The sequence below is a fragment of the Schistocerca serialis genome, chromosome 2 (assembly GCF_023864345.2).
Source record: "Schistocerca serialis cubense isolate TAMUIC-IGC-003099 chromosome 2, iqSchSeri2.2, whole genome shotgun sequence".
In the NCBI taxonomy this organism is placed as follows: domain Eukaryota; kingdom Metazoa; phylum Arthropoda; class Insecta; order Orthoptera; family Acrididae; genus Schistocerca; species Schistocerca serialis.
In genome coordinates this window covers 987,931,007-987,947,090 of record NC_064639.1, presented here as the reverse complement: position 1 = coordinate 987,947,090, position 16,084 = coordinate 987,931,007, and the positions used below count along the sequence as shown (strand labels likewise).

General features: G+C 38.9%; 1 protein-coding gene and 1 non-coding gene across 8 annotated transcripts in view; both read left to right on the top strand.

The window, feature by feature from the left end:
- LOC126458414 (protein Mpv17-like) overlaps nucleotides 1–16,084 on the top strand; it is a 304,656-nt gene that overhangs the window by 196,432 nt on the left and 92,140 nt on the right. For 6 of the 7 annotated variants that reach the window (XM_050095446.1, XM_050095440.1, XM_050095441.1 and 3 more), the window contains one exon: nucleotides 15,030–15,252. In XM_050095446.1, the coding sequence (XP_049951403.1) occupies nucleotides 15,046–15,252 (207 nt within the window). In that variant the 5' untranslated portion in view covers nucleotides 15,030–15,045. The remainder of the gene's footprint in view (nucleotides 1–15,029; nucleotides 15,253–16,084) is intronic. The other variant, XM_050095443.1, reaches the window with a different exon arrangement.
- Nucleotides 8,041–8,115, top strand: Trnat-ugu (transfer RNA threonine (anticodon UGU)). The gene has a single exon. It is a non-coding gene; the product is annotated as a tRNA-Thr (tRNA).

Here is a 16,084-nt window from a genome sequence, read left to right as displayed (position 1 = left end):
AATTGTGAAATACTGTTCATAACTAATCTGCTACAACGTGCATTTACCATATTTCAGAATGTAGCCTAATCATGGCAACAGGAGATCAGGAGAAAGATATCTTGGACTGGCTGCATATCCCACTAAGCAGTGAAGATAGTCTAGACTCTTCATCTGATGATTCTTCACAAGACGCTTTACAACTCAACATACTTAATGCAAAATATCAAGATTCTGACAATGAAAGTATTAATGAAAGTCAAAGTGTGGGAGCAATTCAGACACCACAAGCCTTCTAAAATTCTTCTGGGACAGTTATACTTACTTCTCTAGGAAATAGTGCATTGCTAATATCATCACACAATGAAATAAATATTCAGAAATGTGCAAGTACTAGTAAGGAATCAGATTTCACAAAAACGAGTGTACCGAGGAAATGCTGAAATTTGTTTGGAAAGAGAAACATTTAGTTGATCCTGAAAGTTGGTCAAAATTTATCTGAAGCACAAACTTACCAATTGAAATAAAGAACCTAGACAATCCGTGTATTTTTTACTCCCATATTCCCATCGGCATTTTCTGAAATAGTTGTTGAAGAATCACACAGGCATAATGTTCAGATCAATCCCAGCAAACCACTAGCTATATCCTGTGATGATATGAGAAATTTTATTGGTATCTGTATTGTAATGTGTATCGTACATGTCTCTAACATGCGAGATTTTTGGGATACTGTCATTGGGAATAAACTGATTAGTAGTACAATGCCAGTAGGTAAGTTTGAGTGCATCAGACAATATCTTCATTTCAGTAACAACAGCAACCTGATTCACGACAGATTTTTCATGTTGAGGTGTGTCATTGACCTGCTGAGATCTCAGTTCCAGACAGTTCCTATTGAGTAATGTGTGCTTGTTGATGAGAAAATGTGCTCCAAAAAAGCCAGGAGCTATACCAAACAATATATATTCAAATAAGCCACATAAATATGGGTATATGCTATTCATCAACAGTAGAGTCTTAGGCTTTTTACTGGTGACAATAACTGCACTGAAGAAAGGTTGCCTGGGAAGGGTGATTTAGGAGCCAGTGCAAATAATGTTGTTCACCTTTGCAGAGTGCTGCAAAGAAATGTAAATCATAAACTTTATTGTGGCAGTTATGACACATCATCACCACTTGTAGTTTACTTACTTAAACAGGGTATTTATTCCCTTGGGTCTATGAGAAGAAACTGAGTGACAGATTGCAGGCTTCCAAAAGAAGATTTGATGAAACTGGAAGGAGGTATAATCGAGCATGTGGCAACAGCTGCAGGAGATGAAGTCTCCACTGTTGCATGGAGAGAGAACAGAACTGTTAAGTTTTTATCTGCTCTTGATTGAAAGCGACCTGCGGGAGAGGTTAGCAGATATAACAGGAAGACAAAAAGAAGAATAACAGTATCGTGTTAACAATTGATAAAGTTATGTTGCAAATATATGGAAGGTGAAGATTTATTAGACAGTATCTTGGCCAGAGACAAAATTATTATGAGATCTTGGAAGTGCTGTCTTAGAATATTCTACCATCTCTTAGAAATTGGCATAGTAAATGCATGGATTTTGTACAAAAGAGTAGCAGAGCATAAAGAGAATCATAAGACCATAAAGCTAAGCAAATTTCACATGGGTGTTGCTGAATACTTTTGCCAGACTGGTACCTCAGCACCAAAATGAGGGAGATCAAGCAGTGAAGCGGAATATCAAATCAAAGCAAAGAAGAGTAGGGGGCCAAGATCTCAAGTGCTACCAAATGATGTAAGACAGGATCAAGTGTGTAATTTTTGATCTCACTCTGATGAACAAGACAACCAGGATCTGGCGTAGCATTAGATCAGTTACTGCTGCTACAATGGCAGGTTATCAAGATTTAAGTGAGTTAGAACATGGTGTTACAGTCAGTGCACAAGTGACAGGACACAGCATCTCCGAGGTAGTAATGAAGTGGGGCTTTTCCCAAACTACCATTTCACAAGTGTACCGTGAATATCAGGAATCCGGTAAAACTCTGTGTGTGTTTATGGACAGCGTTCACTTTTTCACTGGAGCATAATTACTAAGAAGCAATTGCTGTAAGGTTGTCACTGTGTCATGTCAGTTAACTGCTAAATGCATTATGATGTAGCTGATCAGTTACAAAACATTAATTTGGAACTTATGGCCTCAAATTTTGAAATTTTCTTTTACTATTTTTCCTGCTTCTAACATACTCTTGCATTTAAGGGTTAACCCTGATCCAGGAAGTGTTGCAATAAACTCCAGCAGTGTAAGAGTGATAATCTTGATGGGAGCTAGCCTATTCTTGCTGCAAACTAAATGGACAAACATGACATTTGAAGTGATGCACCATACATAAAGGAATGCTCCACAGGCTTGTTATAATTCATTGGAAAATACAGGGTTTTCCAATTTGACTTCTTCAAAAACACCAAATAATCAGGGCACGTGTGCGTTGCAGGGTGGGGGTTGAGATCAATATGATTCAATTCCCGTTGACTAAATTTCCTAGAAAATATTTTTTTCAGTGAGAGACGTAGTTAATAATATACCCGGTGTTGCAGTGAGAGACAATTGGCAACATACTCAGTGGGTCATAAAAACAGGTAGTACTTACACTGAAGTGCCAAAGAAACTGATATAGGCATGCGTGTTCAAATACAGAGATATGTAAATATGCAGAACAAGACAACCAGGATCTGGCGTAGCATTAGATCAGTTACTGCTGCTACAATGGCAGGTTATCAAGATTTAAGTGAGTTAGAACATGGTGTTACAGTCGGTGCACAAGTGATAGGACACAGCATCTCCGAGGTAGCAATGAAGTGGGGATTTTCCCAAACTACCATTTCACAAGTGTACCGTGAATATCAGGAATCCGGTAAAACTCTGACATCGCTGCAGCCAGAAAACATACTGCAAGAACAGGACCATCAATGACTGAAGAGAATCATCCAACATGACGGAAGTACAACCCTTCCACAAATTGCCACAGACTTCAATGCTGTGCCGTCAACAAGAGTCAGGATGTGAACTATTCAATGAAACATCATCGACATGAGCTTTCAGAGCCGAAGGCCCACTCACATGCCCTTGATGACTGCATGACACAAAGCGTTACACCTTGCCTGGGCTCATCAACATTGACATTGGACTGTTGATAATTGGAAACATCTTGGCTGGTCAGACTAGTCTTGTTTCAAATTGTATCGAGTGGATGGATGTGTACAGGCATGGAGACAACCTCATGAAACCATGGACCCTGCATGTCAGCAGGGGACTGTTCAAGCTGGTGGAGGCTCTGTAATGGTGTGGGGCATGCGCAGTTGGAGTGATACAGGACCCCTGTATGTTTAGATATGACTCTGACAGGTTACACGTACCTAAGCATTTTGTCTGATCATCTACATCCATTCATGTCCATTGTGCATTCCAGTGGACTTGGGCAATGGCAGCAGGACAATGCGACACCTCACACATCCAGAACTACTACAGAGTGGCTCCAGAAAAGTCCAAAACTCGTATAGAGTGGCTCCAGGAATACTCTTCTGAGTTTGAACACTTCCACTGGCCGCCAAACTCCCCAGACTTGAACATTATTGAGCTTATTTGTGATGCCTTGCAATGTGCTATTCAGAAGAGATGTCCACTCCCTCATACTCTTATGGATTTATGAACAGCCCTGCTGGATTCATGGTGTCAATTCCCTCCAGCATACTTCAGACATTAAGAGTCTATGCCACATTTTGTTGCAGCACTTCTGCATGATCGTGGGCGCCCTGCAATAAATTAGGCAGTTTACCAGTTTCTTTGGCTCTTCAGTGTATAATGATGAGAGGATACATGGAACTGAATGTGGCACATTTTACAATTTTGTTTTTTGTCTTCCTTTCTACCAAAGCCCTTAGGTCAAAGCTTTTAGCATGTTAGAGAAACATTGGTCCATCCAGTTAGTGTCTTTGTGATCAGCCAACGTTCTTTTCTGGACCTGCCTTTTAGTGGCTGCTCAGATCTACTATCTTCCATAACCTACTTGCCCCATTGTAATGTTCGGAGGAATTGTGAGTGTGTATGTTAGAAAGAGTGCAAGGGAGCATATGTGACCTTTTTTCATATTTTCGGCTATCCTTGTGTTGTGTACTCCTAGCCCATTTGTCTCATACAGTCAATGTACAGGCACTGATGACCATGATGTAGAGTGGAATGATGCTGACCGTCAATATTTGTGGTGTTTGGACTTGATGGCATACTTCAGTTTTTGCAAAGTGTCTACATAGTGTTGTGCATTAAAGTGTGGTATCAAGTCCAAATACCCAGGATTGTTGACAGATCGTTTCATTTTGTTGTGAGATAATGCCCACTCACATGATGTTGAGGTTGTTTTGACTATGCTGCAGACGTTTCACTGGGAAGCCCTTACACATCCTCCAAGCAGTCCAGATCTCTCCCCATGCATTTTCCATATTTTTGGTGTCCTGAAGAAAGATACTTGTGGCCCTTGATTTGCTTCAGACAAGGAGGTGCACATCCGATTACAATCATGGTTCAGTTGGCAACCACAAACATTTTTCCATGAAGGAATTGACTATCTTGTCACAATGAGATAAATGTATTATCAGTTATGATGGTTATTTTGAAATAATAAACAGTTTACTTATTTGCCCTTCAAATTTATGAAGAAATGGATTGTGGCTAAGTCCAAAAGGCAGTCAGGTGAAGCAGTACGTAAAACTTCTGCCCCTTGTAGTGTAGTTTTCTTGTTGATCCTTGGGGTCTTTAGACAAAAAAAAATATCTTTGTGAGAGTTGTGTCCTCCTGATGAAGAATAGAAATGCTTCATTGTTATTGGCAGTTGAGACTGCAGGATACAGATGGAATCTCAGTAATACTGAAAGAATGTCAGGAAGTAAATCAGAATTAATTTCTGATGATTCATTCAGTGAAAGTGCATTATTCTCGTGTGAAAAATGTTTGAATAGGCCTTTATTTGATGAGCTCTAATTTTTCTTTCTTTACTGCAAGGTTTGGCAGATAAAGGATGTCACTTCTTGACTGTACAGGAGGGGTGACTTGCACATGTTCTTTTTTGATGTGTTCTATCATTTGTGACTCGTAAATGTGTTTCAAGTAACTATCCTTTGGAATTTTTTCCTCTGGTGAGAAAGAAAAATGCCTTCTCTCCTTGCTGAAGATTATTATGCATCAGACATAGGGTTTTCCAGGAAATGAATATACTTTTTTGTCTTTGATGCAGTAGGAAAGTGAAAAATGTTACAGTAGAGATGATTCCTTTGGATTCCAATTTCTTGTTTCATCTTCCATGATCCTCATTGCTTCTAAGTTCCAAAAACAAATCAGAATATCATTTGTTGGTGCTCCTGTCTCCAAACTGATGTTGTTCACCATCACAAGGTTTCCTGTGGTGAGTGCCCCTTTTAAGAACGCAACTTAGAGTGGAAAGTATCAGTACAATGGGTGAAGTAAGTCAAACTGAAGGGGAATCTTTAATAATTTTCCAGTAACAATCTGCTCCAAAAACGATCTCAGTGGGAAGACTTTCCATTTAGCCTTTTAGTTCACTAACTAAAGTATTTGAGTGCGTACCATATTTCTTATATCAGGTGGTACTATTGAGTTTGCAGCAAACAAGTGTAAGCTTTCAAATTCAGTCATCTTTCAAATGCAGTCACAGATGTCATTGAATTTGTTCAGATCTCCTTTTGTGAAATTCAGTGACACCCATCAGGCCCTTAAGCTGTGGCCAGTATTTCAATGAGACTAACAAATAAGTCAATCTTCTGCAGTTCTAAACCCAGCTCATCAATAAGGAAATTGGAAATTAAGCTTGACTGATTCCTGCTATCCAGAACACAGCAAGTAAGTCTGCTTAATCAAGCAGGTCCACTATCCCAAACTTGAGCAGTCTAAAGATCAGTAAAATGTAATGAACTTACAACAATTTGTGGCAGAAGTAGTGGTAAATTGTAGAAGATGAAGTTGAGCTAGCAGACAACTTGCACCTGTAACATGACACCTTGTATTTCTAGCAGTTTTTAGCATTGTGTCCTCAGTTTGGAAACAGAAAAGGACCATTATTTCTATTTAAACTTTCTATCATGATGGAATTTAGAAGTGCAGTCACATATGAGGTGAAATTATAAATAAATTAGCCTCTGGATGGGAAAATGGTCTTGGATTTCTTTATTATGCCATTATAAAGAAACTGGAGACCATTTTTGCAGCCAGAGGATAATTTATTTATAATTTCAACAATTATCTTGCTTTAACTTCTTGATATGCTGTAGGCTGTCAATAACTATGTCACAATCTTGGTCCCAGTGAGTGCAGGCTTTGAAAAAGACACATTATCATTGTACTTCTTTTTTTTAAAGTTATTGTGAAGTCTTAGCTTGCTTTGAATTCATATAGAGTGTTGCTGCAGTGGGTGTGAAAATAAACAAAACAAACATTCTCCATAAATTTTTTGTGCAATAAGACCACCATGAACTACTTTTCCCAAAAATTTCAGTAATTTCAATAGACCTCCATTTTGACTGTGCAGTTCTTTTAACATGACTGACACATTTAAGCAGGAAATAATTGTAGAATTTTTGGACTGAGAACTTTATTGTATGCTATGATGTCTTCTCCTGGAGCATGCTATGCTTGAATACAGTGGTTATATTCCAGGACTGTGTAGCTCACCATTTCAGTTGTTTCTGACTGTACAGTCTTGGTGCAAATAAAGTATGCCTGTATAATGTAGTTACTATCTTCATAAAATTACAATAAAATTTTATGTTTCCTCATACATTTTAGCTGTTGTAGGTATTTATCCTCTGACTATTTCAGTTCACCTCCCAGATACCCTCAGAGCAAAACATGTATGTTTCCTATAGTAAGTGACTGGTCTTTATTACTGATCGGAGCAAATCACTTGCAAAAGTGAGACCACATTTTGACATCTCCAGCAAATGACTCAAGCTTAATGGCAGGTAGTTTGCCAGTGTGGCTGTGGATACTGTAGGTGCAGTGATATGAACAGCAGCAGTTGCAAGGGGCTGCAGTCTGATGATTGACTGATCTGGCCTTGTAACATTAGCCAACATGGCCTTGCTGTGCTGGTACTGCAAATGGCTGAAAGTAAGAGGAAACTGCATCCATCTCCCCACCCCCACTCCTAAGGTCGTACAGCTGTAATGTATGACATAATGTTGATGGCAACCCTTTGGGTAAAATATTCTGGAGATAGAATAGTCCTGTACTCGAGGGTATCATCATTGAGGAAACAAAACCTGCATTTTAAGGGTAGGAGTGTGGAATATTAAACCACTTAATTGATTAGGTAGGTAGGTCAGGGAATTCTAAAAAAGGGAATTTTTTGGTTGGAGTGGGACGTAGTGAAGTGTGATGGTAGGAGTAGGAGTAGGACTAATAAGAATTAGAAAATAGGAATATGAAAATATGAATATGGGTAAACTACTATGAAAAGCATGGTAAATGCATTATCATAAGCAAGACAGACATGAAGCCAACAACCACCACATTTGTTCTAATCTCACAAGAGATATAAAGTCTAGAAAACAATTTATTATAATAGGTACACTAGCCACAGAATGGCTCACAATAGCAGTCTGATAACATATATATTGAGGTGAACGTGTGACTGAGACCTGACTAGGCCTGTATCAACGCCTGCTTGCAGCTAGGGTGTCTATTTAATTATCATTTCATTTCTAGCAAAGCTGCACGGTCATCCACGGTAACTGTTCTTTCGGGAACAGATACTACCGTCATATATAGTTAAAAATATGGGTTCCCGGCCTTTGACCTTCTTGTGCGAATGCACACGCTATGCCCGAACTCATACGGGACTTGGTAGATTAATCTGCCACGAGTAATGAGTATGATGGGCAAACACCTATTAGGCGCACTACACATGTAGTGTTGTGGACATGTTGGGAATGTGTATCTCACGGGGAGCGTGCAAGGGATAAGTCCCTGCAGACGCACTATCCTCTGTGCCCGCGGTGTCTCAGATGGATAGAGCGTCTGCCATGTAAGCAGAAGATCCCGGGTTCGAGTCCCGGCCGGGGCACACATTTTCAGCATGTCCCCAATGAAGTGTATCAACGCCTGCTTGCAGCTAGGTGTCTATTTAATTATCATTTCACATCCTGTAACAACAATGTCTTCCATGTAGCTGAAGGAGTACAGAATATTGGATGTGACCTGTTCCAAATAGCTGGTGGTGATATAACTGAATGGTGTGTTAATGTCCATGATATGTTTGGACTCATAAACCAGGGATAATATGCTTCAGGAAGATCAAGTTTGAAGAAGATTGACCCCTTGCTATGTGTGTGAACAGTTTGTCATGATGTGGCAATGGGTATGTGTCAACCATGGACTGTGAATTCATGGCGGCTTAAAATAACTGCAAAGGCTTAACTTGATAGAAGGACTGTGGTCCATTCACAGGAGGAGATGAGAGCTGTAACCCTAAGAGAGATGAGCCAGTCCAGCTCCATCTTGACTTGGTAGTGGAGGGCCAGGCAAATCTATCTAGCACAAAAAAATGTAGGACAAGTCAAGTGCTTCAAGGTTGTTTGGGCTTGAAAGAGTGTGGCACACCCTAGGTGTTCTGCAAAGGTATCTTGAAATTCTGAGCACAGAGATTCCAGAGATAGGGTACCTTGGCAGATGCCAACTGTATGCAGTCCATTACCATAACACCAAAGATGTAAAAGGCATAAAACTTGAAAAACTTTACTGAACTAGCATCAGAAGACAATAAAGTTAATAGCTCAAGTCACTGATTTGTTGGTGACTTCCACCATGAATCTGTAAACAATGTGATTCGCTGTTTACTTTAGCCCCTGAGGCATCTGTTTACCAATGACAAGCATTCTGTCCAGGTGAGTAGCAGACTACCACACTGTGTGATTTTTTTCTGGAACAACAGATGGCCAATGCTGGTGTCAATCTGATCTGTCATGTGTGAAGTAACATAATGCACATGGCGGCAACAGGGAGCAGCTGGTGGATTGCTGTATGTGCACTGTGCAGGAGCCGCTGGGTCAGCCCGTGTGCACCACCATGATGTCATCCTCCCTGAACACCTGAACATGGTGGACACAGCTGGGCCACTCTGTACTGCCGTGACATTGCACCGGGCTTCCAGTGGCTGACCCACAGCTTATTAAACTTCATACGACTGGGCAACTGATAAAACACCTTTGAGGGAGGGGTTCTCTTACAGGAAGGCCATTGCTGGATTTCCTTATCCGGGCAGAGCAAATAATAATATCGTGATCCATAATGTCCGCATATGACTTTTTTGACTTGTAAGTGACAAAGCAACAATTTCAACAGCTTGTGGAGGGTCACAGTGCAGGCTGACATGGTTGCTTCTTGCATTGGTAAAATTCAACCCTAGCAGCCATTATGTGCCTGCAGCAGTGATTATAGGAAGATAACAGTGAACATAAGGTGTCAAACGACAACACCTATACAAGGTAGGAGAAATCAATGACAAAATCAGTGCACGACATACCTCCACATCCATAACGTAGCTATTCTTCATCAATGTGTTTTAATCACACAAGAGAACATGACAGGATGAGTGGCAGAACAAACTTAACTGTAAAAAACAACTTATTATAATAAATACACTAGCCATGGAGTGTCTCGCAGTAAAAATCTGATAACACGTATGAGGTGTGATCAAAAAGTAATGGGAATTTTTGTTTTTCTTAAAGAATCTTTATTTATTCATAAGCATCAACTTTGTCCCCTTCAGAGTAATGCCCCCTCAGATATTATACACTTGTGCCAGCAGTTTTTTCAGTATCAGAAACACTTCTGGAACTACTTTTCATCGTGGTGTTCAGCTCCAGCAATTCTGTTTTTATCCCATCAATGGTGGCAAAATGACATCCTTTCATGGTTCTTTTTAGCCTTGGGAACATAAAGAAGTCACAGAGGGCCATGTCCACTGAATACATTGGTTGAAGCAACACAATGGTTTTATTTTTTTGCTGAAAAATCACGAACAACCATTGAGGGGTGAATGGGAGCATTATCGTGATTTAATTTTCACATGTGTTTTGCCATAATTCTGGTAATTTTCTTTAGATCACTTCATGTAAACGATGCATAACTTCCAGGTAGTATTCATTTTAGACAGTACGACCATAAAGCAGGAACTCATGACCCACAGTTGTACCATAATTGACGAAAACAGTGAGAAGAACCTTCACTTCTGATTGAACTTGTCGAATATTTTTTGTTGTTGTCTTTTCAGACAGTTTCCATTGTGCTGCTTGGGCCCTGGTTTTGTCAACCTGTCCATATATCCATGTTTTGTCATCTGTTCTAACCTTATTTAGAAGTTCTGGATTGTTACCAACTTCATTCAGGAATTCCTGAGCATCGTCTATGTGAGATTGTTTTTGATCAGAAATCATATGTTTTTATTCAACTTTGCTGCTATATGTTTCATGTAAAAAAAAAAAAAAAAAAAAAAAAAAAAAAAAAAAAAAAAAAAAAAACTCTGCTTGGTGTGAGGCAGAGGATATTCTGACATCATCAGCAATCTCTCTGATGGTGATCTAGTGATTTTCCAGAAACATTTTCTTTACGTCTTCCACATTGTCATCAGTAATTATTGTACTAGGCTGCCCAGATAGTCATCGCCTTCAGTGTCTTCATGACCCTCTTTGAAATGTTTATACCACTTGCAAACTCTTGTCTTACTGGCAACAGATTCGCCAAAAGCCACAGTCAACATTTCAAACCTTCTCAATACCAGAACCCTTAAGAAATCCGAACTGCAACTTTGACAGTATGTTATTTGAGATAAGATGGTTATAAAGCCGATTGTACATTACTTTTTCTAAAATTTTTGAGAATGCTGGCAAAAGTGAAATTGGATGGAAATTTGATGCTATTTCTTTACCTCCCTTCGTAAACAGTGGCTTAACTTCAGCATATTTCAACCATTCAGGAAATATTCCAGTGTTAAAAAACTGGTTACACAAATACCTTCATCTATATCTACATTTATACTCTGCAAGCCACCCAATGGTGTGTGGCGGAGGGCACATTACATGCCACTCTCATTACCTCCCTTTCCTGTTCCAGTCGCGTATGGTTCGCGGGAAGAACGACTGCCAGAAAGCCTCTGTGCACACTCGAATCTCTCTAATTTTACATTCATGATCTCCTTGGGAGGTATAAGTAGGGGGAAGCAATATATTCGATACCTCATTCAGAAACGCACCGTCTTGAAACCTGGACAGCAGGCTACACCGCGATGCAGAGCGCCTCTTTTGCAGAGTCTGCCACTTGAGTTTGCTAAACATCTCTGTAACGCTATCATGCTTACCAAATAACCCTGTGACGAAACGCACCGCTCTTCTTTGGATCTTCTCTATCTCCTCTGTCAACCCAACCTGGTACGGATCCCACACTGCTGAGCATTACTCAAGTATAGGTCAAATGAGTGTTTTGTAAGCCACCTCCTTTGTTGATGGACTACATTTTCTAAGGACTCTCCCAATGAATCTCAACCTGGCACTCACCTTACCAACAATTAATTTTATATGATCATTCCACTTCAAATTGTTCCGTACGCATACTCTCAGATATTTTACAGAAGTAACTGCTACCAGTGTTTGTTCCGCTGTCATATAATCATACAATAAAGGATCCTTCTTTCTATGTATTTGCAATACATTACATTTGTCTATGTTAAGGATCAGTTGCCACTCCCTGCACCAAGTGCCTATCTGCTGTAGATCTTCCTGCATTTTCCTAATGCTGCAACTTCTCTGTATACTACAGCATCATCCGCGAAAAGCCGCATGGAACTTCTGACACTATCTACTTGGTCATTTATATATATTGTGAAAAGCAATGGTCCCATAACACTCTCCTGTGGCATGCCAGAGGTGACTTTAACGTCTGTAGACATCTCTCCATTGAGAACAACATGCTGTGTTCTGTTTGCTAAAAACTCTTGAATCCATCCACACAGCTGGTCTGATATTCCGTAGGCTCTTATTTTGTTTATCAGGCAATAGTGCAGAACTGTATCGAACGCCTTCCGGAAGTCAAGGAAAATAGCATCTACCTGGGAGCCTGTATCTAATATTTTCTGGGTCTCATGAACAAATAAAGTGAGTTGGGTCTCACATGATAGCTGTTTCCGGAATCCATGTTGATTCCAACAGAGTAGATTCTGGGTTTCCAGAAATGACATGATACGCGAGCAAAAAACATGTTCTAAAATTCTACAACAGATCGATGTCAGAGATATAGGCTTATAGTTTTGGGCATCTACTCGATGACCCTTCTTGAAAACTGGAACTACCTGTGCTCTTTTCCAATCATTTGGAACCTTCCGTTCCTCTAGAGACTTGCCGTACATGGCTGTTAGAAGGGGGGCAAGTTCTTTCGCGTACTCTGTGTAGAATCGAATTGGTATCCCGTCAGGTCCAGTTGACTTTCCACTGTTGAGTGAGTTCAGTTGCTTTTCTATTCCTTGGACACTTATTTCGAAGTCAGCCATTTTTTTGTTCATGCGAGGATTTAGAGAAGGAACTGCAGTGTGGTCTTCCTCTGTGAAACAACTTTGGGAAAAGGTGTTTAGTATTTCAGCTTTACGCTTTTCATCCTCTCTTTCAATGCCATTATCATCCCAGAGTGTCTGGATATGCTGTTTCGATCCACCTACTGATTTAATGTAATACCAGAAATTCCTAGGATTTTCTGTCAAGTCGGTACACAGAATTTTACTTTCAAACTCACTGAACGCTTCACGCATAGCCCTCCTTACACCAACTTTGACATCGTTTAGCTTCTGATTATGTGAGAGGTTTTGGCCGCGTTTAAACTTGCAGTGAAGCTCTCTTTGCTTTGGCAGTAGTTTCCTAACTTTGTTGTTGAACCACGGTGGGTTTTTACCATCCCTCACAGTTTTACTCGGCACGTATCTGTCTATAACGCATTTTACAATTACCTTGAACTTTTTCCATAAACACTCAACATTGTCAGTGTCGGAACAGAAATTTTCGTTTTGATCTGTTAGGTAGTCTGAAATCTGCCTCCTATTACTCTTGTTAAACAGATAAACCTTCCTCCCTTTTTTTATATTCCTATTTACTTCCATATTCAGGGATGCTGCAATGGCCTTATGATCACTGATTCCCTGTTCTGCGCTTACAGAGTCTAAAAGTGTGGGTCTGTTTGTTATCAGTAGGTCCAAGCTGTTATCTCCACAGTTACTTAACTCAGAATCACATTTTTAAATTAACTCTGTTGATATTTCATCATACCCACTAGATGTTTTCAGTTTTAAAGATTTTATGATGGACGTTATTTCTGCTGGGGTAGTGAGGGTCAAATTCATATTATGGAAGTTACTTGAAATGTCTGGTGTGAGGTATTCCATACCAGCATCTACAGAACCTGACAACCCCATCTTTTCAGTAACAGCTGTAAAATGTTTGTTAAAAAGTTCTCAACACTATACACATCTGTCACCAATGTATCATTTACTCTCAATGCTATTTGTCCCTCTTCATGTCTGGTTGTACTAGTCTCCTCCTTCACTATATCCCATATTGTCTTTATTTTGTTATCTGATATGACTATCTTTTCCTTGTAATATATTTGCTTTGATGTCCGTTTTACAGTCTTTTTCATATTTTTTCATAGTTTCAGAAGCAGCATTATGCAGTGTTGGAGTAAAGGAGGGGGAAAGAATTTAGTAGAAAATAAATTGGTTGCTTTGAGGGATGAAATAGTGAAAGAAGCAGAGGAAAAAAAAAAAAAAAAACCACAAGGCATAGTAGAAATTCTTAGATAACTCAGGTGATACTGAATTTAGCTGATACTAAGCAAAGAAGGGAAAGCTGATAGGTGGAAGGAATATATAGAGGATCTATATAAGGGAAACAAACTTGGGAATAATGTTTTAGAAAGAGAAGAGGAAGTTAGTGAAGATGAGAAAAATTTGACAGAGCACTGAAACATCTAAGTAGAAATAAGACCACTGGAGTAGACAGAATTTCGATAGAATTATACATAAACTTTGGAGAGCAAGCCATGATGGGTCTTTTAGTTGTAAAACAATATACTCCCATCTACACAGACATCAACACAATTTACTTTCTCTGGACCACAACAAGTGTGAAAACAAAATCAACTATTTTACCATATGAAATTTACTAACAGGTCAGGCCATTTACATTGCAGAAGACAGCCCTTACTCTTTCTTGGAACTTACCATCTAACTTGGGTGATAATCCAAAAAACATCAAACATTTTTTCAAATTTTGTTGTGTAACTCAACTCCTGCTTAAAGTCCTTAGGAGCAGTGCTTAATTAAATTGGCAGTTTAGAAAACTCATTTTACAATTTATTAGTTGATTACACTTTTTTCAGTGTATATTTTGTACACTCTATTTTTAAAGCATTGTTTAATATTTTGAATCTGCTTTGGATTATTGATAATTTGTAATTCTGTTTATGAAACTGGGTAATATATTTTGCCATTCAGTTTGTTGTATGGCCACATAACAAATGAGTGTGTGGGCATTAATGTTCCTTTTGTTGGGTTGCATAAATAATGGATAATGAACCTGAGTGATAGTCAATATTCGTTTGTGAAATTGCTATTGGGCTGTAGCAACCATTCATAGATATTATTTTCCACATTTTGATGTAGCTTTATTTGTGTACACTCCAACTGAGAAAAGCTCACTGCATCTGTTATATCCTGTGTTGGCAGCATTGTATGCTGCTCTAATACTATGTGTTTCGGAGAAACATCTGACCAGCGATCCAACAGCTCTTTGGATGTGCATCATTACCAGAAACCATTTATACTCTTGGGCTATTTACTGTTATTTTTGAACAGACTGATATTTAAAATGTTTCATTAGCTGAGAAATGTTTTAATAGAATTTTCTAACTTAATATTTTTGTCATGCAATATTATTTCAGGAATCTAAAAACAACCATGAAAAGTGCACGAGGTCTTTCAAGAATATATAAGGTGTATAATGATTTACTCACAAAACATCCTGTCAAAGTTCAGTCAATACAGACAGCAATGCTCTGTGGCACTGGAGACATAATTGCGCAGACTGCTATTGAAAAGAAGAAGCTCAGTGAATTTGATGTAAAAAGATTTGCTTCATTTTTTGCATTTGGAGGAATCTTTGTTGTAAGTTGTTTAGTATTAATATTAAAGAGAGGGATGCAGTCATTCAAAAACAATATTTTTACTATATTGCACATATATTTCTGGATTTAGTCTCTAGTATCAGAATTCTTTCAAACTGCTTGACACTTCCTTTATTACTATTACTTTATGACTGATTCTGTTTTATTCACCAGCCATGGCTGGGCAGACAGCATCGAGTTTACAATAAAATGAATACAGTATTGCAGTGTGAACTATGGTATGAAAATGGACACTATAAAACATAAATTTAAGAACTAAATTAAAATTACTTTACAATAATATGAAGATAAGTATTAGAACACAGCAGAGTAAAACAGCAGAGTTGCTGTTGATTTCATTGGCACTGACTTGCAGCTCACGTAGAAAAGTATTCTTCAATGCTGTATGAAGGTTGCTCTATACTCTGGTAATGATTGAATATCCTTACATAGAGCATTAAATAATTTTAGAGACACCATAGAGAAGCTGTTGTGTGTCTTAGTTAAACAACATCTTGGCCTGACTGTACTGTCTTTATAGCAAATGCTGTGTTTATGAACTTCATTTCTCTTTAGGTCTCATATGTCTTTGTGTGAACAAGGCAATTGAAAATATACTGGCTGACAACAATCAGAACTCCCAATCTGGTAAAAAATATTTTTACAATGACCAGCTCCTTTGCATGAGCTAATGATCCTCATTGCTTTCTTTTGCAATAAAAGTACGTTCTTTCATGTTTCAGAATGCCCCCACAGTAACAGCCCATAGATGATGTTGCTGTGGAACATTACATAGTATGCATTTAGTAGGTACTGCTGTGATATTACTCAAG